Below are 22,410 nucleotides of genomic sequence, written 5' to 3'. Positions count from 1 at the left end.
ATTTAAGAGTTTTATTAATGTATTTCTTTCCTAGAATGTCATTGTGTCATGTATAAAGAACATTCCTATTTAGCCACATTAGCTCTAGCCTTTAATATTTTGTAGATATGAAGTATTATTAGTTTACACTAAAATCTTTTTACTACTTTCATGTCTTATAAGTATGACAATTTGTTACTATTTATATATATATATATATATTTACACACACACACATACACGATAGGTCTATCACATGCTGTTAACTTCTACATCTGTTTTAATGTTTACTGACTATATCTCTTTTATATACCTCTGCATTAGTATGACTCAATAAGCTCCAAGAAGGCAGAAACAGATCTGCCTGGCTTTGAACAAGATTTTTAAAAAGCTCTTTATCTCTAAGGGTTTGAGCATGCCATTCATAACATCATTACCAACTGTATGGGCTATTGGTGAGGTCATGTAATTAAAACCCCTTCTTTTCATGGAGGAATAACTTAGGTTTACAATGATTAAAACGTTCTGCAAAGTCATTTAATCAGTCAGTGGCAGAGCCAGAGCCAGAACCTAAATCTGGTTTGGTGAGGTTTCTAGCCTCACATTCACTACACCTCATTGCTTCCTAAGAAATCAGCTCAATTTAACAACTTTCACCACAAGCAGAAAGCTCAGAAATATAAATGTGTTACAACCCCTGCCTTCAGGAAGTTGGGAGACTTTGCGGAAAGAAAATATACAAAGAAACCTAGAGAATACAAACAACATTATTAAAGGAAACATGACAAGAGCCAAAATTTACCATACAGACTTTAGGAGCTATAGATTAGAAGAAGGATTTGCAATGAGACTTTAAAAGGCTGGCAAGATTGCGGTAGGAGAGCAGTAATGAAGGGAGAGATAGCAAGAGAAGAGGTGACAACATGAACCAAAGCAAGAGTGAAAAAATAAACATGGGAAAACAATACGGAAATCAGTCTGACTAGGGAAATGTCTAACTACATTTCACTTTGACAGACACAATTCTTGCCCAAAGCCAACTAAAAGAGAACTGGAAGGAAATCTGGAGGATTTAAGTATTCATAATGAAACTCTCACTAGCAAGGAGCCTAGATTTAAATTACAAGAGATTAAATACACTGAATTTTCCCAAGTCCTGGAAAAATCAGCAGTAGATAGTACACAAACTTCTGAATCCAAAGATTTATGACCACACTGAGCTTGCAAAAGCAGTCAGGATCTAATCCTGTTTTGTCATCTTGTTGTATCAAAAGGTATTTACTAAGTGTCTCTTAAGGTCAAGATACTGTTTTCAATGAACAGATGCTTATTTCGATTACTCTGGGATGCTGTCAAAATAGAATATTCACTAAGGTTCCACATAAAGTTGTACTTAATGTCCCAGGCAAAAATATGAGGCAGAAAAGCTGTGTATAAAAATTTAGATCTTCCATATTAACAGTAATCCAGGAACTGGCTTCTATGGAAACCAAACATCATTTTAAATGAAGTAATCAACGGTTTGTATTTCTAGTTGTGTTTCAAAGTCCTGCTTTTATTTTGACAGCAGGAACAAAAACCCCACTGTGTAGCACTATATAGATGGGGAAAGCCCTTAGTCCTTCCAAGTTGCCTGGCTTCTAATATAGAGAGTGAGGTAGTTCAAAATTGTAACTTGTACTGTGACAATTGTACTCTGAACTTTGTAACTCCTGTATTTAAGCAAATACCACCGTTTGCGTAAGCAATAAAGAAACCCAACTCCACCCACAAATGTCGTTAACTGTTCCTGTCACACCTGTCTATCCAGTGTGAGGGCTTCCCTAGGAATCACTCACCTGCACAGATCTGAACGTAGTAATGAAAGGCAACATGATATGATAGCCTGGTCCACTGGGGCTAGTTAGTAAAGCTCCTCCCCTGCAAAAAGATGTTTCAATATGACAAGATTATAAAGAGAGAAATCCTCTTTTTAAATCTAAAGTGCTATAATAAACATTCACTCTTACTCATACTACTGACCTACTAAGGCTTTACTAATATGAGTTATTATGAACGACTACCAGTCCCTAAAATATCTGCAAAGGTGGAAAAAAGATTAAATTAAACTGCCAATGTTACACCTTGTTTCATAAGCTCCAACAACGATACCTCTGGATCTCCAGCACTGCCCTCACGTACAAAGGATTCTCCTTGGTCTTTAAGCTTCTGAGAACTTAATTGTGAAAAAGGAAATTCTAATTCTGGCTCTCAGCTGCTGTAATTTAATTGTACACAACACATACCAAATCAAAACTGAATATATTTAGCCACCAGGTTCAAAAAAGAAGATAACACAAAGTTTCAAAGAATGAGAAAATTTCTGACGCTCAAGACTCTTACTCTACCTGCCTATATTAAAATAGTGGAGGACTAAAGTCTCTATTAAAAATAACAAAAACTTAGCATGGAAAGATGAAGGGTTAGGGGATAAGACTATAAAAAGTAGTATATAACTGTGGACTTGTTCACCAGATTCTGGAATGTGAGAAATATGAAAGTACATCTTAAAAATTCCACAAAGGAGGCATTTCGGAGGCAAGTATAAAAAAGAAGTCCTATTTTACACAGTTAATAATAAATTTATAGGACTTACTTTCTTATCTTGAAAACATAAATAAGTTTCAAAGAATTCATAACAAATAACTAAGAAAAGATGAACTGAGGTCCATCCCTAATTTCTTTTGAGAGCCTTACCTTGAAATGTTCTGTCCTCGGTTTTACTGTCAGAAAGACAACGCTGAACTAGGTGGAAATACAGACTGATCTGTCATTTGTTATGCTAGATCTCCATCTGCTAAGACCTATCACTAAAATTGTATTTGAAACTAACACTTCACAGGGAAGACCCTTTCTAAGATTCAGGATGGATGTGAAAGTAGAAATATCAGTTTTGGAGAATAACAAAAACAAGCAGGAAGTTGAAGCTCTTTCAAATACATTATAAACGGAATTTCTCCAAAATGTCCTCTGCCTACATCAAAAGGAACTGGTTGGAACTATGCTGAAGGAAAAACTATTCCATCTCACCTAGAGAGCAACAAATCCCATATTATTCCTTTCCTCAACTTGAAAAGAAAGGGTAAGGTGGGAGAAGGGTGGCCCATCAATGCTATATTTGTCTCTCAAGGTCCAGGGTTAGAACAATTGTCATGGTCATCGTGGCCTCCTAAGCCAAAACCGGTCACTACTTCCACTATTAGAGGGCAAAAAAAGTCTAAGGAACAACCACAAACAGGACCAGAGTTTCTAAATGACATCTCTAACTACAAACTAAAAGCCTGTACAGCGGTATGGAATGTAACAATGATTTATCCTCTTCAGTTACAGTGGAGTGACTACTGCCCTTTCTTCCTTCTTCGTTTTTCCCACAAGTAATTGAGTTTGCGGTCTACTAGGAAGACTTCTCTGGAGGACGTCTTAACGTCTGCACAAAATGCACAGAGCACCAGAACCAGTACCTAGAGAGTGCTCAGCCCCCATATCCCTCCAGAGCTAGAACGAAAACGACTTCCTAAGACTGGAAGAGTTCCCCGATGCAACAAGAGAGTACAACTTCGTAGACTCCGTCTAAGGGGAGTCTCCTTTCTACCTACTTTAGACCTGAGCTGACTGCACACGCCGCTCACCTGTAGTACACAGCCAGGTGTCCTTCCTCAATCTTGTGGATGGAGGCGTAGAGGAGGACAACCACCAGACTCACCACTGCGGCCACCAGAACTCGGGCTTGAGTCATATTCATCCTTGTTCCTCCTAGATGAGGGCGGAAAGGATCCCCAGCCCCCTGAGTGACAGGTCCACCCCCTCCAGTTTCCACCCTCCCTCGGGAGAGCTGCCGTCCTTCCGCAGGCCGAGCCGGAGAGTCCTATGGCCCTTGTCTCGCATTCTCCGCTCCTCAAACAGCCTACTTCCCCCCCTAGCGAACCCCTCAGCCACAAGCGGGCCGTGGGCCGCCCCTACCAGGTGAGCGTCCTGACATCCCCCTCTCTCAACGGGCGCTCCCCCACCTTCCCACCCACCCAAACCCCGCGGAGGGCACTAACTGGGAAGGGGCCAGCCGCAGACTCCACAGGGAGGCCGACCCTAAGGCCGCGCCTCAAGGATCAGTGACGCATCGCCCCCGCCCGCACGTGCAGCCACCTCCCCGGCCGCTCCAACCGCCGCCAGCAGCCGGCCCCGCCCACTCGCCCGGCACTGCGGCTGCGCAGCCACGCACGCCGACGCAGCGCTCACCGCGCCACTAGAAGACGGGGAGCGCGCGGGACAAAATTCTCCCGGCCGCCCGTCTTTGGAGGTACGCGCGCTTCTGTCTGCGCAGTGCTGTTTTCCTGCTCTGGGAGAGAAGGGAAATCGACCCCCTGGAGTAAGCAGGGATGTAGAGAAAGGGAGATGGCGCCTGGGACGAGGGACTGGTCAGTTTGTTCCTGTGCAGAAACCCACTTCTGCACTCTCAGCGTGGTAGCTGTTTATACCGTGCTTCAGGCACGGATCCTGTGCGAATTCAGGAGCAATAGACCTATTGCAAGAAAAGTATTGTGGAAGTTCAGAAGAGAAAAATACTCAATTTGACCACGTCGCTCAGTTATCGGGTATTTTTCTGAGCACCGATTAACGTGCCATAATATTGATCCAGAGAGGGCTTCATAAAGGTCATACCAAATAGGAACATAATGAGTTAAGCACGTAAAAGTTGGGGAGCTGGGTGTTGGGGCGGAGGGCCTCCAGGTAGGCTCCAAAAACATTGCAACTTCCTTGAAGCGCATGTAATGGAAAGGAATCGAATAGGCTACGCCAGACCCAGACTCTAAAAGGCTTGCATGCATGTTTTCCGTAGAGAGAGGGAGCTGGATGACTAGAGAACAGACTTTTTTAACCTGAGTCTTAATGTTAAGTTACAGATTTTGTGCATACATTACCAAGACCTAAATGGACAAAGTTAAAGAGCAGAGATGGGAATGAGATGGATAAATACAAGGGAAATAAAGGCAGTGTATTTAGAGTAGGTTGGGCAGTAATCCTTTAAACCTTGAAAGGCTAGTGGAACCACAGCTGTACAAGGGAGGGCATGGCAGGGCTCTGTAACCTTGAGCAGGGAAGTATGGGAAAACAGTACCTTCGGGCTGGTGAGTCTGCAAAATAGCTTAGAGTGGAAACAGGTTGGAGGCAGAGAAGCCAAGTAGTTAGGAAATGCAGGCCCAAGGTTACTAAGGTAGTAACTGTGGAAATGGGAAGTCCTAAATAGGATTTCAGATCTTCATTAAAGCAAGCCCTCCCAGACCACTCTGCCCTCTCCCTTCAATAAACGCACTTACCTGTATTGTTCATAGGACTTTTATTACCTACAATTATCTGAGACCTTGTCTGTTCCGGATAAATGATATTAGCAAAACTTAGCTATTTTACTTCCAGAAAGTAAGACGAACAAAAAACAACTTATTCCAGCTCATTTTCTGGATGGATTTTCTTCATTTTTCAAATACTGCTGGAATTACAGAATGAAATGTATATTCGCAATTGCCATTCAACTCTGAAGAGGTGTGACCCAATAAAAAATAAGTGTACAGAAACAAGTCTTAGGTGATCTCTCACTATAACCTGTTCTGACTCAACAGGACCTGCCCATACCACCCCAGCCACACCATAAAATGGCCACACCCTACAGCAGATCTTTCATCAGTTATTACAGTGATATTTAGAAAATATGCAGTCATCTAAACAGTAAATTCTTTAAACAATTATTTCAATGTTTGGATGGTTTACCATGTTCAGACTCCCAGATAAGCATTCTTCTTGTACTGCCTTTGTTAACTTTCTAATCTTGCCATCTAGCTCACTGTCTTCCAAGCAACAGGTACCCAGTATGTGTTTTGTTGATTAAAACCTTCTAGAACTAGAGAAGCAAGAGATAGACTGCCTAAGCAGGAGGCCTGCTTCTCCCACTCCCACTCCCCTGCTAGTGTTCCCTCTCTCGCTGTCTCTGTCAAATAAATAAAATCTTTAAAAATGAAACAGTTGACAGTCAGAATTTCCATATTTAGAGAAACAACAGTACCAGATAACTAAAAAGTTAGGAGGAGACAGCCCCAAGATTTCAAACTGGATTTCCATGATGGAAAATGACACTGCTAGCAAAATGGGGGTGGGGTGACTAACACCTCAGTTTATAGAGCAAGATATGAGCATGGTTTTTAGACATGGAAAGTGGTGATAGGACATCTCAAGAGAAAAGGCTATATTAAAATAAGCTGCCCAATGCTGTTTTTACTGTTAAGTCCTATTTAATTCCTAAGGAATTAAGTTATACTGTTAAGTCCTATTTAATTCCTAAGGCCCATTAAGTTATACTGTGTTCCAGTTCCATTTCATGGAACCGTTTCCTAAACCATATTCAAACATTCTATCATAATCTGATTATAATGAATAGAGATTCATTCCAAAAGTAATTTAAAAATCATTTAATACACAAAGTGGAAAAAAAGTATCTAGAATATAAAAGCATTTCACATTTTAAAAAAAAACACGTAATACCTTCTAAATTATTTAACAGATGACAGATCCACAGTCCTTTATCTGAAACCCTTAGGGCAAGATGTTTCAGAATTATGAAGTTTTCAGATTTTAGAAAGGTAATTCAGTGCATATACCGTACTACATAAACACCCAGCACGGTCTGTAGCAGCCCCACACACCCTAGTAATCAAATATGTTAATATTTCCACAGCAAAATGAATATTGACACTAAATGGGAGAAGTAGACTGTCAATTCAGGGTAGATTTGGAAGCAAATGAGTTTGTTACCAAGTTTTTGAAAGACCTTGCTTTCAGAGCTTTTTAGATTTTTGGAATTACAGATAAGGGAGTGCAGATCTTTATAAATTTGTACAAGACTTGAAAAATTCATTAAACAAGACCCATTTTTACAAGTGAAAAAATAACAGTCTTTAAACACATTATAAATTAATAGGCATCTTCTTGATATTATTAAATGTACATCTTAAATACATATACACATAGCACATTTAATAAGATTTGTGAGAATCAACTGGTATTAAAGGCACAGATACATAATTCCTTCTCTAGGAAAGGGATACTGTCAAATGTGCAGTTGGGTTAGACCAACTCCTTATGTTGCCAGGAAGAGCATTTCTAAATGCAACACCAGGAGGTACAGGGTAGTCTTGAGAGGAGACTCTTTCACAGAAACGGGCAAACAACTTTTACTTAGAACACATACATTAGTTGAAGTTTTGTTTTCCACTTATAGATATTACTTTTGGTCTTATGGCCAAAAGTTAAATGATAAGTTGTTTTTAGTCAGTTAGCTGTTGTATCACGTTTAAAGACAAATGGATTGCCATGATGTGCTTAAGTAGCTATCATTTAAACAAGGTCACTGACATAAAATTCTATCTGTTCAGACCTCGGAATTTCCTAAAGTCAAAGTATTGTGCTTGTAAAATCATGCATATTTTCTGTTCATAGCCATTTCTTCAATGCTGGTGTCTGAAGAATGATTTCATGGGAGAAAAGCAAATTTCCAACACGTGCACCAACAACTTCCATATGTTTGGGGGCAGTGAATAAGTAGCAAGTCATTCTGTTAACCAACTCCAATCAAGATTCTAAAATCAGGCATGAAAAAGTTACAGTTAGATGTTGACTATAAGCAGTAGGTTTAGGGGTGTTACTTTTTGCAAGTTTTCTGTATGGACATTTTATAATCAAAAGTTGAAAAATCGAAAGTATAAGTTACAATTAGAGAGTTTAGTTTTACCTTCTTTCCTGATGATTAATAAAATATTTCAAAGAGTTTTCATAAATATTTGAAGTAAATAATTAGTGAAAGGAAATTCAAACAGTTGACCTTGAGACTAACTGTAGTAAAGTTAATTCAGTAAACATTTTATTGTGGTTTCTCCAAGTTTTAACAAATCAGTAATTGACAGTAACCAAATCTTAATAGTTCTATTAATTACAACTGTATTAACATTCATTTTGCATACAGTAGTTACTAGATTTGAATTACAGTACAAATCCTGTCCCATCGTATTGGAGAAAATTGATTGCTGAACCAAAAAAGTACAAACCATTCAATTTCAGTGGTCACGCTGCAAAAAAAGTTCACCTTTCATTTAATTTGACCAAATACGCTACTGTTGAAGACTATCGATGACATAATCCCAGTATATCCGTGAGTAAGAAACGATAAGAATTTGAGGTCGAGGATATCACTCAAATGTTCTTTGTCTTTCTTCTGAGTTCTTCTCTTCCCCATATGCATCCCAAATGCCAGATAAGGCTAGCATGGAAAGTTAAAAACCTTTGTACCCAACAAACCTAAAACACCCATACCATATAAAACTTACCATCATTCTACTGCCCTGTTCCTCATTTGCTTCATGAATAATAGTGCTTAAATGGCCAAGACAGTTCAAATTTTCTTCTATCATTTGTGCTATAGTCTCCCTGTATGATGAAAAAACAAAACCTTTTCAAATGCAGCAAAGGGGCATATGAATTTACTCTATCTTCTGGTCTTCAGGGTCAGAATGATCACTGCCCTTCCCACAGCGCTGCAAGCCAGCACCCTCGTGCAGCTGATTCCTAGGGTCTTCAAGCTTCCTCTTCCCTCCCACCCAGAGGCAGAGTCCTACTTGTTACCCCAAACTATTGCCTCTACCCAGCTCAAATGATAAGAAGTCCACTAGAAGTACAAACTCACTTTCCTCTGAAATGTAAGTGGAACGTACATACATTTCCCCCACTGAAAATGCTTGCTGGGAGGTGGGGGAGATAACTGTAGCACAGAGACATGAAAAATCTCTTTGTTTCTGGACTATTTCTCTTTCCTTCTAAGTAGTAGCAACATCAGTATGTTTACTTCAGAGACAGAAATGTAGGGGTAAAGATAAAAAAGTACAATCTGGTCTGCAAAGATGAGGGAAGGTGAAAACTCTGGTTGGAAACTATAGATGATAGCCATGAAAAAGAAAACAAGCAAGCTGATTCCTGAGGACAGCAGAAGAAAATAGCATCACAGGGGAGCTGCCCAGAACCAACAAGTATCCCTGGAAGTTTATATTTGAAGGAAATCCTGATTCTGGTTTCCACCTTCCCCACTTCCCTCTGCCTTATGGCCTCTATCCTTTACCTTTTTCCAATCCTCTGTCTCTACCTTACTAGCCACTATAAGCTCAGAACTAAATTCTAATTTAGCTCATATTCAAAAGATGGAAAAATTGAGGCCAACAGAATTCTAATCCTTGGTGGTTAAGTACTATGTGTACATTATCATCGAAATCAATTTTTTACTTCATAATGTATTCCTACTGGAAAACATATTTAAAATTTCTATATGACATGCTTTTGCTAACAACCACAACCTCAAATTAGAAATTACCTGTATAGAGATGACATTTGCAACCATTAGCATCCCCTAACAAACCTAAATGCCTTTAATAAAAGCAAAAAGGTTAGTAATGTATTGAATTGTATTTGCTTCAACTCTGATTAGTGGAATATTTCCTAAAGTCAATTTAATTACAGCCTGTGCTGTATCTGTGGATGTATTACATTGGGCCAAATCTCTAATGATCTCAAGATATACCTTACAACTTGCTTTCTTTAAAAAAAAAACAAAAAAACAACAACAAAAAAAACTAATATCAGCTTTCCTTCCTGCCATGTGTGTTTCTCTCATAAAAAACTAGAGTATAGAATGTGCAGCCGCATGACCTCCTGAGCAGTGATGTACATGGCTGATGCTGTGCATGCAAAACTAATTATGGGCAGAGCGTCTAGGTAATGCTGGTGCTGCTGCAGAGGTCTCCATGAGTTGTGAAAAAAGCGACAATACACAAACTAGCACAGAGCCACTGGCTCTGGATACAGCACATCTTATGCTGAGAAAAGTAACAGAAATGGATAGTCATTCAGCTTTTAGCAGAAGAGTAGGAATTAATAAAAGAAAATAGAGAGCTTCAAACTTGAGTTCTCTGCAAAACTGATTTAAGGCATTGAAAAAAGTCTGATTTTAGAGATACTAAGTTATAAAATGAGAATAAACTCAATAATTCATTAGAGGGGTGATGGTAAAGGACAACAAAATGATAAATGCAAAAGAGCATAATTTCTGAGATAAATGGTTATGGAAGAAATAGTTGAGAAAGAACTCAGAACTAGGATTAGGTAATTTAGCTAAATAAAAAACATTCATTGATATTTACTTCCCAAACACTTCACATACAACATCTAATTGAATTTTCACAGCCATTCCCATTTAACAGGTGAGGAAATGTGAACATTAAAAGAATCAAGTTAATTTGCACAAGGTTATTACAAAGGGACAGTCAGGATTCAACCCTGGTCTATAAGGCACCAAAGACTATGTCTTAACTACTACGCTCTACTCTACCTCATTCCTACCACTACTCTTGAAAACAACTATCTATTGTTGCAAAGTGAACCCACCCATCTTGAGGAGTTACCACACATGACAGAGGATGTTCACGTTCTGTTGAAGCTGGGGGAAGCCATGCTGATGCCTGAGGGGTTACTGCACCTTCTAGACTAGATACTACAAGGGACCGGGCAGAACTCTGTGTCTAAAGGGGAAAAAAGTAAATAAAAAGATTACAGGCAAGCATCACCATTGATTCATACAATTCCTGCAATATTCCCAAGATTTACACTTCTACTACTTCTCATATACACAACCAGAGTATTTCTATACAAAACTATCCCCATCTTTATGTAAGGATTTCTGTACAACTGTCCTCTCCTGGACCCCTTTCTTGACTAAAACAAAGTGTATCTGCCCTTCACATTCCACTTTAGTTGAAGGAAAAAAAAAAAAACCATTGAACAAGGGGTTAGTTTCATTAACTCGTCAAGCACATCTACCCCCAAAATGGGTTGGGATACCACAGTGGTCTAGGGCTGAAAGGAGCAGATAAACATGAGACTAGAGAGGAGAGAAATAACAAAGGATGATCAGGAAGGCCTGCATCTGAATTGCTAGTGAAACACCAAGCAAAGAACATGAGCATCAACCTAACACAAAATGCACACATCTTTAAAAGGACCTAGGTCATGCTGAATCCCTTTTCCAGGGAATACCAGCAAATCAATGTCACATTAAATAATTCATTAAAAGTTGGGGCGACTGGGTGGCTCAGTCGGTTAAGCATCTGCCTTCAGCTCAGGTCGTGATCCCCGTCCTAGGATTAATTGCTTTGTGGGGCTCCCTGCTCAGTGGGGAGTCTGCTTCTCCCTCTCCCTCTGCCACTCCTCTTGCTCGTGCTCTCTTTCTCAAATAAATAAAATCTCCAAATTGAAAAAAATAATAATTCATTAAAAGTTACTTACACAGGCAATTTTAAGGAGATGCCATATTTCTTTCTGTCTCTTTCCCTGCATAAACATGACAGTATTGTCAGCTTCTTTGATGTTACTAAGGGCCATTTCCACCTTGGGCAGTAGATCAATAATCTTCTGTTTACAGCCCAATAACTTGCTGGAGAGATGAAATCAGCGTCAGATAATTATACATCCCCCCCAAGACTGTACACCATACTCCCACACCCAGCTGGGAAAATGAACCACAATCAGCACCAGATTTAGTGACTGATCTCCACAGTGATGTACACAAATGAGACACAACTGGGGTCAAACCACCCAAAGAATTGCCAGGTATCTTCCTAGGTCTAATACATTTATCAAAAAGGAATATTACTCTTTGAAAGGAAAATGATAAAAGTACCCTGGCTTTTCCGTAGGAAATAAAACAACTTTTCTACCTCAGATGACCAAACAGCTCCTTGAGAACCCGGTCCTGACTCTGAACAGTATGCACAATGATCTTCACCATTTCCGTGCTGTCGCTGTAGTATTGATCTATAAAAGATCTCAGTCAGTGGGTATAACCTGTCTTCTGAATAAACATATTAGCTTCCAAGTAAAAAAATTCCTAAAATTCTGGAGCTAGTTTTAATTAATAAGCATCTCCATTTAAATTTAAAACTGGATTAAAAATTTAAGATTATATATGAACAATTATATATCTAAAAACAAAGCATGTTTGTCTGTGTATAATGCATATTTAAATTTATCACTGTTATCTTCACAGAACTTAGTTGCCTGTTTTGAGAAGAATATGTTTACCCATCTTTAACCCATATTAACCCAAATCCCAGATACATATGCAGCTTTCTGGCTGAAAGATCAATTTCCCTTGGATGATTAACATCATTTATTTAAAAATACAGGACAGGGGTGACTGGGTGGCTCAGTCAATAAAGCACCTGCCTTCAGCTCAGGTCATGATTCCAAGTCCTGGGATCAAGGCCCACACTGGGCTCCCTACTCAGCTAGGAACCTGCTTCTCCCTCTCTCTCTGCCACTCCTCCTACTTGTGCGTGATCTATCTCTCTCTCTCTCTGTCAAATAAATAAAATCTTTAAAAAAAACGAACAAAAAAAAAATAGGACAATTCATCAAACTTTCACTGGTTCAAAAGAAAGAGGCCCTTCCCCCATCTACGTTGCTTGGGATTTTATGTTTATCCATCTGTTTAAAGCCCATGAAAACTTTGAAAAAAAAAAAAAAACTGACGACGTGAGGCAAATTTGATGCACTAATAAAAGGACCTGCAGATGATGAAAGTTCAGTTTGAAGACAGTATGATAATGTAAACTGGAAGATGACAAATGTCCTCAAATAGGTTGGCTGTGTGGAAACCGTGAGTGAGTTCTACAGTTTATAGGAGACGTAACTCAATTAAAAAACAAAACAAAACAACAACAACAACCAAAAAAACCAGGGTGCCTGGGTGGCTCAGTCGGTGATTTCGCTTAGGTCATGATCTCAGGGTCATGACACTGAGCCCTATGTCAGGCTCCACACTCACTCTCTCCCTTTCCTTTGTCCAGGCTGTGCTATCTCCCTCTCTCTCAAACAAACAAAAACAAAAAAGCATTGTTATATTTCAGAAAGTGGTATTCAAGTTTTTAAAACTGGAAGACTGCTCATAGATCATGGTGGTTATTTCCTTGGACAATAATTAATCTCAATGCTCAATGCTAAATCTCTATTTGCTATTACATACTTAACATTTCCCATTTAACCCTCATAGGAGTCCTGTGATATGGCTACTATTATTACCCACATTTTACTATGAAAGGGGAATCCCAAAAGGTTTTTAGAAAGTTCAGGATCTTTCGTTATCACTGCAAAGACCTCTCCCTCATAGTCCAAATTTATTCCCTACACGTGTCCCTCTTTGTCTCTCCCTTACTAACACTGAAATAAAGAGGTTCCAAACAGGCTCCTCCCCCAACAGTACTCCTTCCTAAATCCCACAGACCAGAAAAGCTTCCCCATATAGTTAGCTTGTTTAGATGGTCAGAGACCTCAGAACATTCACCTTCTCCAGCATACAAAAATGAAGAAAGTTGTTTTTCTCCATTTTTAGCTTAACAAGAGTCTCAAGTCAACTCTAAGCTAGAAAAGACATCAGAGACCATGTATCAAGTATGATTACATAAGCTCCAACCATAGATGAAACTTCTTGTTACAACTAATTTGTCACTCAAGATAATGATCAATTCAAAGAAGCTACCCAGATAGCAAATTTATTTCTAGGCTCTATGATATGCTAGTATGCTGACAGGGCTACTGCAAAGTTTTTATAAAAATAATCCAGGGGTGCCTGGCTGGCTCAGTCGGTGGAGTGTGCGACTGATCTCAGTTTTATGAATTTGAGCTCCACACTGGGTGTAGAGATTACTTAAAATCCTTAATAATAATAACAACAATAGTAACAACAACAACAAGTCAAACAAATGCTATCACTGACTACAGGAAGTTAATTTGACTGACCCAATGGATGGAATTTTATATCTCTTTATTTGCAATACCCAATTCACTGGCCACAAGACTAGGAGTACTACTGATTAAAGGGAAAAAAGAATTAGACTTGCTCTATTGAAATCTTAAGTTTCAATTATTTTATTCTAACCATAACTTCTATTACTTATATCATTTTCTGTCAATACCTTGAACTTTTTTGTCTTCTATGAGCAAAATCCTAAGCCTGGATCAGTCTAACCGTCTGCTCCATCAGTTTCTGCAGGCAAGCCACTAAACACAACCAACAAAAAAATTATACTACCATTTCCTCTGTCATCACTACTAATTCACAGGTCTTCACTTCTGCTCTGGATTCTTTATTTTTTTTTTTTTTTAAGATTTTATTTACTTACTTGAGAGAGAGAGTATGAGAGGGAAGAGGGACTGAGGGAAAAGCAAGACTCCCCACTGAGCAGGGAGCCTGATGCAGGACTCGATCCTGGCACTCCAGGATCATGACCTGAGCTGAAGGTGGTCACTTAACCAACTGAGCCACCCAGGCACCCCTCTGCTCTGGATTCTTAATAACTGTTCTGGATCAGCAACATCTTCCACTGAATACACCAGCTTTTAAAAATCTTTAGCATACTCTTTAAATCTAGGTAATCATCACTTCCTCTGTTAATCCCATCACCTCTTCTGTTAACAGTTAACTCCACTTCTTACTTCAGGATGGGTGGCCACAAGACAGTAAGATCCCGACCTTCCAACCCCTACACCCACAGAAGTGTCAGTATCTGCACTGACAATCCCTCTAATATCAGTGGAAGCAAGCCTAATTGAGTCAGCCTCTCAAGCTTGTTTAGGGACCTCCCTTTCCACGGGCTTTTTTTTTTTTTTAAAAAAGATTTATTTATTTATTTATTTGACAGACAGAGACCAGAAGTGGGCAGAGAGGCAGGCAGGAAGAGGCGGGGGTCGGGGGGGGGGGCAGGCTCCTGCAAGCAGAGAGCCCGATGTGGGGCTTGATCCCAGGGCCCTGAGATCACGACCTGAGCCGAAGGCAGAGGCTTTAACCCACTGAGCCACCCAGGCGCCCCTTTCCACAGGCTTTTGGGCCCAAGCACTTAAATATGCTCAAGTCTACCTTCTGAAGACTGACCTCCCGGAATCTATCTCTCTTGGCTCCTCACCTCTTCTTTCCTTAACAGCGAAGCTTCTGAAAAGAATAGCCTAGATAAGCAGTTCTAAAACTTACTGGTCTCAGGACCCCTGTACACTCAAAAATTCTCAAGAACCCGAAGGTGTTTTTTGGGAATTAAACTGAGAAGTTTAAAAACATTTACTTATTTACTTAAAAATAACAAAAAACTCTTTACCTGTGAAACATATTTTTATTAAAAATAACTATTTTCCAAAATCTGTTAGTGAGAAAACTAGCCCTGTTTTACATTTTTTGCAAGTCTTTTTAATATCACCACTGGTCTCATCAAAAATAGTTTAGGTACTGAAAAGCTGACGAATTTCAGTTGATGGATACAAGTTTTCCTAAATTCTATTTTTTTGCTTGAAATACGGAATTTTATCATTGCCAACTAACATTGTTGTTTTTTTCCCTTAAAATGACAGTCATGCTTCATTAACTTTTGAGAAGACACCTGCCACAGTGGCTTTCCTGAGAAAAACAGCAGACTTCAGGATGGAGCAGAAGTGCTCTAGGGGCGCTTCCCCTTTCATCACACAGAATATTGAAAAGACATGTACCCAAAGGTTGAGATTTAAGTAGAATTCTTACTAGTTATCAAGTACATACTTAAATGAACCTTTTTTTTTTTTAACTGTGATTGCATAATGGCGAAAAGTATGACTACTTTTATAGTTTGGTACTAGTGCCATGATCCATGTAAGTGAGGTATAAGCTGTTTACCTACCAATGCTTTTCACAGCATCAGTGAAAATGTCAACATAGTGAAAAAGGCAAATGTCTTAGTGTTATGAAAATAGTTTTGTTCTCATTGATCATCTGGGGTTCATGAACCACGATTTGGGAATTGCTGGTCTAGACTGACTTCTCTATTTCTTCCTGTCTCATTCCTCTCTCAGCCTCCCATAATCTGAGTTCTGTTCCCAAAAGGCCATATTTTTGCCAAGATCAACAATGATGTCCAAACTGCTAAGTTGAATGTATGTATGAATGAATGAATGTTACCTCACATTTTTATTACCCACACCTCTGCAGCATTTCACCCCACTGATCACTTTCTTCTTAAAACTCTCTCTGTCCTCTGTCATTCCTTCTATATATTGTGGTCATTTCCCAATCTTCTCCGGCAGCTCTTCTGCTTCTAGCCATTTCCTGAATGTTGGTATTCTTTGGGATTCCATCTTTGGCTTCCTTACTCAACTTACTTTTTCAAGATGGTCACTTTAGTCCTATGGTTGATCATTCTCAGGTAGCTAAATATCTAGCCCCAACTTTTCTACTAATTCCATATACATATGTACATGTATGTATATGTGTGCTTATGTATACATACATACATACATACATATATACACATATATATATACATAAAATACTGTTTATTAGACATCTCTACTTTAATATCCCACTGACTCCCTAACATCAACATGTAAAAAAATGAATTCATCTTTTTCCATCAGGTCTGCCATCCTTTCTATACTTGCTTTTATGGTGAGTAGACCTACTGACCATGCACCCAGCTGCCATAGCCAGAATCTTGGGAGGCATCCCTACTCCAGCTCCAGCCATCCATATTCAATCCATCACCCAACACCATCAGTTCTACCTCCTAAATGTCTCTCTTGCCTTTACCTTCCTCTCACCCAGTCTCCACAGTTCAGGCTCTCTGCCTTAGCTCGTGGCGCACCCTATACTGAGTTATGATTATTTCAACAGCCTCATAACCAATGCCTGTCTTCAGTCTAGCCACACTATGTGCAATGTTACCAAAGCCATACTTCTGAAATGCTCATCTGGTCATGCCATTCCCCTGCTTAAAACATGTTAAAGTTTCTCTTTGCTATCATGATGAAATCCAAACTCTTTACCATAACAGACCAGATCCTTTATGATCCAGTCACATCTGATCCAGCCTCTCCCCTGAAACTCTACAATCCAGTCACTGCATTTCCTCAAACATGCTAAGTGTACACATATGTGTCTTTACTCACTATACTTGTACATCCAAGAACCCAGCTCCTTTCTCTACTACTTACCCTTTAAGGCTTATCTCAGATGTCATCTCCTGCAATAACCTCCTCTAACCATCCCTGACCCCAGGCAGCACTGGGTGCCTATCTTATCTATACCTCATAAATGTCTATAGGAATAAACTGAATGAATTCCCCTCCAATAAAAGCCAATGTAGAGGAGATCACATTATTTGTTAAGATAGAATTTCATATGGATGGATATTAATTTGCACATTTGTAAATTTTAAAGTATAAAACGTCTTTTATTTTACTTATTTATTGGTAATTTAGGTACATATAGCAAATTAAGGCACAGGCTTAGCCTTTTATTTCTTCTATAACCCATCAAAACAAATCGATTTTTAACAGAGGATAGTATCTCGCAGATACATAATACTTTATACTTCTCAAGGCATTTTCACAAAACACCTCCCAAATACATTGCTACACACACTCACTGAATTAGGAAAGCGAGGTTTCAGCCCCATTTTATAGAAGAGGAAAATTAGATACAAGAAAATTAGAGGGGTGCCTGGGTGGCTCAGTGGGTTAAAGCCTCTGCCTTCGGCTCAGGTCATGAAGCCAGGGTCCTGGGATCGAGCCCCACATCGGGCTCTCTGCTCAGCAAGGAGCCTGCTTCCCTTCCTCTCTCTCTGCCTACTTGTGACCTCTGTCTGTCAAATAAATAAATAAATAATCTTTAAAAAAAAAAAAAAAAAAGAAAAGAAAGAAAGAAAATTAGGTACTTGGTCAGTAAGCTGCCCAGTCAAGAATCTAAGCTCCAATGTTCTTGGCAACAGACCATGTTCTTTATTCCATGTTCTGTATTCAGCACACGTTTGACAGGAATTGTTTTGCCAGTGAAATAAGCAGTAACCAGATGCAGATGAAGGCATCACTTTCAAGGTATGCTGCTTTAGCCTAGAACATGGGCCTTCCCTCTAATTACTCCACACCTGAACTCACTGTACCAAATTCTTCTCAACTTCTCTAATCTTAAGCAGCACTTATTTTTTCCATCTTTCCTCACATTTTCTTGCTTCCTCTTCCCTTTCTTTGAGTTCCTTTTTTCTCTTTCATTCCTTCCTTTCACCTCCCTTTAGAAAGTTTTCTATCTCAATTTTCTTGTTACTTTGCCTTTCTAATCTCTCAAATTCTCACCAACTTAAAAGCTGTTTTACTATAAACAGCTCTATGGCAATACCAAAACTGGAATTTATTCTGCAGCTTTTTAAAAAATCCAATCCCCTGGATTTGTTAAGTTTGTGATGGTTTCCTAAAATGCCTTTGTGTACAGTGATTAAGTATCTTACCTGAAGGTCTGTGCTTTAACTGCTTATACAGATCAATGGCACGTTGTTCCCTACGAAAGAGAAAACATGCTTCCAAAAGTGAACATAACTCAATGACTAATAATCAACAACTTGAAATGAACAATATTATTTGAATAGAGTATAAACCTATTTTAAAGCAAATACATATTGCCAACGAACATTTTACACAGCATTTCACTGGGTAATAAGCAAGATCTAAAAATGCAAAGTTTAGGTGCACCTGGCTGGCTCAGTCAGTAAAGCATGCAGCTCTTGATCTTGGTGTCATGAGTTCAAGCCCCACAGTGGGGGACAGAAATTACTTAAAAGTAAAATATTTTTATAAAAATTTTAAAAATTAATAAAAACGCAAAGTTTAATATACTTCATATCTGCTCTGATCCACCATCACATATACAACATCTCTGCATCAGAAACACTTAAATGGGCAAAAATGAAGGCCTGTGATTAGGGTAAAATTTTCACATTTCTATCCAGACACTTAGGAAGTTAACCTCATTTAGGGCATTTAACGGACAATAACTTGGGCTAGAACTATGGTAAGTAGGGCAACAGTTTGTAACTTAGAATACTTGAAAACCTCTTAACACTCACATGAAACGATGCTTTGATTAAAAAAGCAAAGGTCGGGGCACCTGGGTAGCTGAGTTAAAGCCTCTGTCTTCGGCTCAGGTCATGATCCCAGGGTCCTGGGATCGAGCCCCACATCAGGCTCTCTGCTCAGCGGGGAGCCTGCTTCCCCCTCCCGCCTCTGCCTGCCTCTCTGCCTACTTGTGATCTCTATCAAATAAATAAATAAAATCTTTAAAAAAAAAAAAAAAAGCAAAGGTCATCACTGAAGTTATTTCCAAAATTTCTGTGACTAAGAAAAACTTCCTTTTAAAATATTATGGCAATGGGGCACTTGGGTGGCTCAGTTATTAAGCGTCTGCCTTCAGATCAGGTCATGATACTAAAGTCCTGGGATCAAGCCCTGTGCTGGGCTCCCTGCTCTGCGGAAAGCCTGCTTCTCCCTCTCCCACTTGCCCTGCTTGCATTCCCCCTCTCGCTGTCTCTCTCTGTGTCAAATAAATAAATAAAATCTTTAAGATAAATATAAATAAATAAATAAATAAATAAAATTATGGCAATATATTTGGAGAAAGAAAATCTATGGAAAAGGAAAAATACAGGCTTACTCTGCCAGATACACGCAGAAAGTACCACATGAGACAAAAAAATTACAGACATCCATAGCAGCAACACAAGACTTCCTTACTTACAGAGATTCCATTAAGTCTCCCTGACGTCTTCCATAAGGGCTCTTTTGCAGCTCCATGATTTCAGTGTGTAGAGACATGATCTGATCCTCCAGGTAACCAATGACACCCACCTAAAATATGATGAAACACAAAAGAAATTACAGGCTCACCACCACACAAAACAGAAAGAACTCAGAATGATTTGCTGCAACAGCAGGAGAACTAAATGATTTAACATGAAACACTGACTTTGTTCAAGCTTTTTTATCTTTCAGATTCTGAAAATCTTTCATACAAGGACAGACTTAATACCTATGCTTCTCTCGTTTCTCTTCTGACAACAGTAAATTACTAGCATTTGCTTTCTCCTCCTGAGAAGCAGAAAGATAGAGGTGTCACTAACAAGACAGAGAAAAAGTGACTGCCAAAATTGCTGTTATCTCAGCTTTATGATCTTCACTGCCTCTTGTGCCCAACTGCCTTGAATAAGAGCGCAGAAAGATAAAGATAACGGGTTTCCTACCCAAGGGTATCAACTGCCTTACCCATGTCCTTCAGGTAGTACTGGCATTCAGGAGAGTAACAATTTAGTGGGACCATGGACAGATTTAACAGCTGAGGAAGGAATATGCCTCCTAGAGAATGAACTATAACCAGCATGACCAAATATAGAATTTATTGTCCAAACAAGCATAATTTTTAGAGTAAAAGGGAGTAATTATGGCAAGGCAGGTATAAACTGGGACCATTTCAGGTAACCAGGATGTATAGCTATCCTATCTAAAGCACTCAAATTGAGTCCCTTGTAGACAGCATACAGATGGGTCCTGTCTTTTTATTCAACCTCAACCCTGTGCTGTTTCATGGGAACATTTAGGCCGTTCACGTTGAGAGTGATTACTGAAAGATATGATTTTATTGTCATTATGTCGCCTGTGAAGTCCTTGTTTCTATAGATTGTCTCTGTAAATTTCTGTTCTATATCACTTCGGGGGTCTTTCTCCTTTTACAGAGCACCTCTTAGTATTTCTTGCAGGGTTAGCTTAGTGGCCATATATTCTTTCAGTTTCTGCCAGTCCTGGACACTCTGTATCTCTTAATCCGTTCTGAATGGCAGCCTTGCCAGATAAAGTATTCTTGCCTGCATGTTCTTCACATTTAGTACCCTGAGTATGTCTTGCTAGCCCCTTCTGGCTTGCTAGGTCTTTGTGGACAGGCCTGACGTTATTCTGTATGTAAGGAATCTCTACCCCTTAATTGCCCTTAAGATGGTTTCCTTGAGGGGTGCCTGGGTGGCTCAGTGGGTTAAAGCCTCTGCCTTTGGCTCGGGTCATGATCCCAGGGTCCTGGTATAGAGCCCCGCATGGGGCTCTCTGCTCAGCAGGGAGCCTGCTCCCCACCCCTCTCTCTGCCTGCCTCTCTGCCTACTTGTGATCTCTCTCTGTCAAATTAAAAAAAAAAAAATGGTTTCCTTGATTCTGAGATTTGTTGAGTTTTACTATTGCATGCCAGGGCACTGGTCTGTTCTTCTTGATCTTGGGAGGTGTCCTCTCTGCCTCTAGGACATGAATGCTTGTTTGATTCCCCAGATTAGGGAAGTTCTCAGCTACAATTTGCTCAAATATATCTACTAGTCCTCTTTCTCTCCCCATTCCCCGCTCAGGGATCCCAATAATTCTGACATTGAAACATTTCATGGCATTGCTTTAATTCTGTTTTCATGGATTTTAAGGTGTTTGTTCCAGGACTCCTGTTCCTTCCTTTCTATCAGTTTGTCTTCTACATCACTAATTCTTTCTTCTACCTCATTTACCCTAGCTGTTAGAGTATCTAGCTTAGATTGCATCTCATTCATAGCATTTTTAAGTTCAGCCTGATTAGCTATCATTTCTGCCCTCGAAGAATCTATGTTGCCTTTAATGGTTTTCCCCAACCTAGCTATCGTCTTCATAACTGTAACCCTGAAATCTACTTCTGACATCTTGCTTATATCCATATCCATTTAGGTCCATGGGAGAAGCCACTGTCTGATTCTTTTCTTTGTTGGGAGTTCCTCCTCTTAGTCATTCTGTTGAGGGCTGGTTGAGGGAATATACAGAATTGAAAATATCAACCACCTTCCAGGCAAGATGCACCCTTGGAAAATCTGGAGTGATTGGAAGCCACCACACCAAGAAAACCAGCCAAAATGAAATCCAAGAATAAGATTTATAAAGTTAGGGGGAAAAGTGGGGAGTGAGGCGAGGGAGAAATCAGACTCTCTCTTCACAGATGACATGATATTTTATGTGGAAAACCCAAAAGAATCCACCCCTAAATTACTAGAACTCATACAGCAATTCAGTAATGCACAGAACTGCACAGAATCAATGCACAGAATCAGCTGCTTTCCTATACACTAACAATATAACTGTAGAAAGAAAAATTAGGGAATCGATTCCATTTACAATAGCACCAAAAACCATAAGATACCTTAGAATAAACCTAACCAAAGAGGTGAAGGATCTGTACTCCACAAAACTACAGAACACTTATGAAAGAAATTGAAGAAGACACAAAACGATGGAAAAACATTCCCTGCTCATGGATTGGAAGAATAAACATTGTTAAAATGTCTATGCTGTCCAGAGCAATCTATACTTTCAACACCATTTTGATCAAAATACCAATGGCCTTTTTCAAAGTGCTGGAACAAACAATCCTAAAAATTGTATGGAACCAAAGAAAACCCCAAATCGCCAAGGAACTGCTAA

The 22,410-nt window shown here is 39.4% G+C and overlaps 2 protein-coding genes across 4 annotated transcripts in view; both read right to left on the bottom strand.

Annotated features, from left to right (window-relative positions):
- ERLIN1 (ER lipid raft associated 1) overlaps positions 1-4,201 on the bottom strand; it is a 38,347-nt gene extending 34,146 nt beyond the window's left edge. Inside the window, exons 1-3 of the mRNA XM_032882417.1 lie at positions 4,062-4,201; positions 3,648-3,771; positions 1,818-1,899 (exon numbers count right to left, since the gene is read on the bottom strand). Of these exons, the coding sequence (XP_032738308.1) occupies positions 1,818-1,899; positions 3,648-3,760 (195 nt within the window). The 5' untranslated portion in view covers positions 3,761-3,771; positions 4,062-4,201. The remainder of the gene's footprint in view (positions 1-1,817; positions 1,900-3,647; positions 3,772-4,061) is intronic.
- Positions 4,202-6,530: 2,329 nt separating this feature from the next.
- Positions 6,531-22,410, bottom strand: part of CHUK (component of inhibitor of nuclear factor kappa B kinase complex) — a 43,892-nt gene continuing 28,012 nt past the window's right edge. Inside the window, exons 15-21 of one of the 3 annotated variants that reach the window (XM_032882366.1) lie at positions 19,679-19,788; positions 18,396-18,445; positions 11,817-11,913; positions 11,386-11,533; positions 10,489-10,622; positions 8,385-8,484; positions 6,531-7,640 (exon numbers count right to left, since the gene is read on the bottom strand). In XM_032882366.1, the coding sequence (XP_032738257.1) occupies positions 7,611-7,640; positions 8,385-8,484; positions 10,489-10,622; positions 11,386-11,533; positions 11,817-11,913; positions 18,396-18,445; positions 19,679-19,788 (669 nt within the window). In that variant the 3' untranslated portion in view covers positions 6,531-7,610. The remainder of the gene's footprint in view (positions 7,641-8,384; positions 8,485-10,488; positions 10,623-11,385; positions 11,534-11,816; positions 11,914-18,395; positions 18,446-19,678; positions 19,789-22,410) is intronic. The other 2 variants (XM_032882368.1, XM_032882372.1) reach the window with 2 other exon arrangements.

Source organism: Lontra canadensis, unplaced genomic scaffold (genome assembly GCF_010015895.1).
Source record: "Lontra canadensis isolate GAN:19392208 unplaced genomic scaffold, GSC_riverotter_1.0 scaffold3, whole genome shotgun sequence".
NCBI lineage: Eukaryota > Metazoa > Chordata > Mammalia > Carnivora > Mustelidae > Lontra > Lontra canadensis.
Note: the sequence above shows the minus strand (reverse complement) of the source record. Positions and strands in the feature narration are given on the sequence as shown.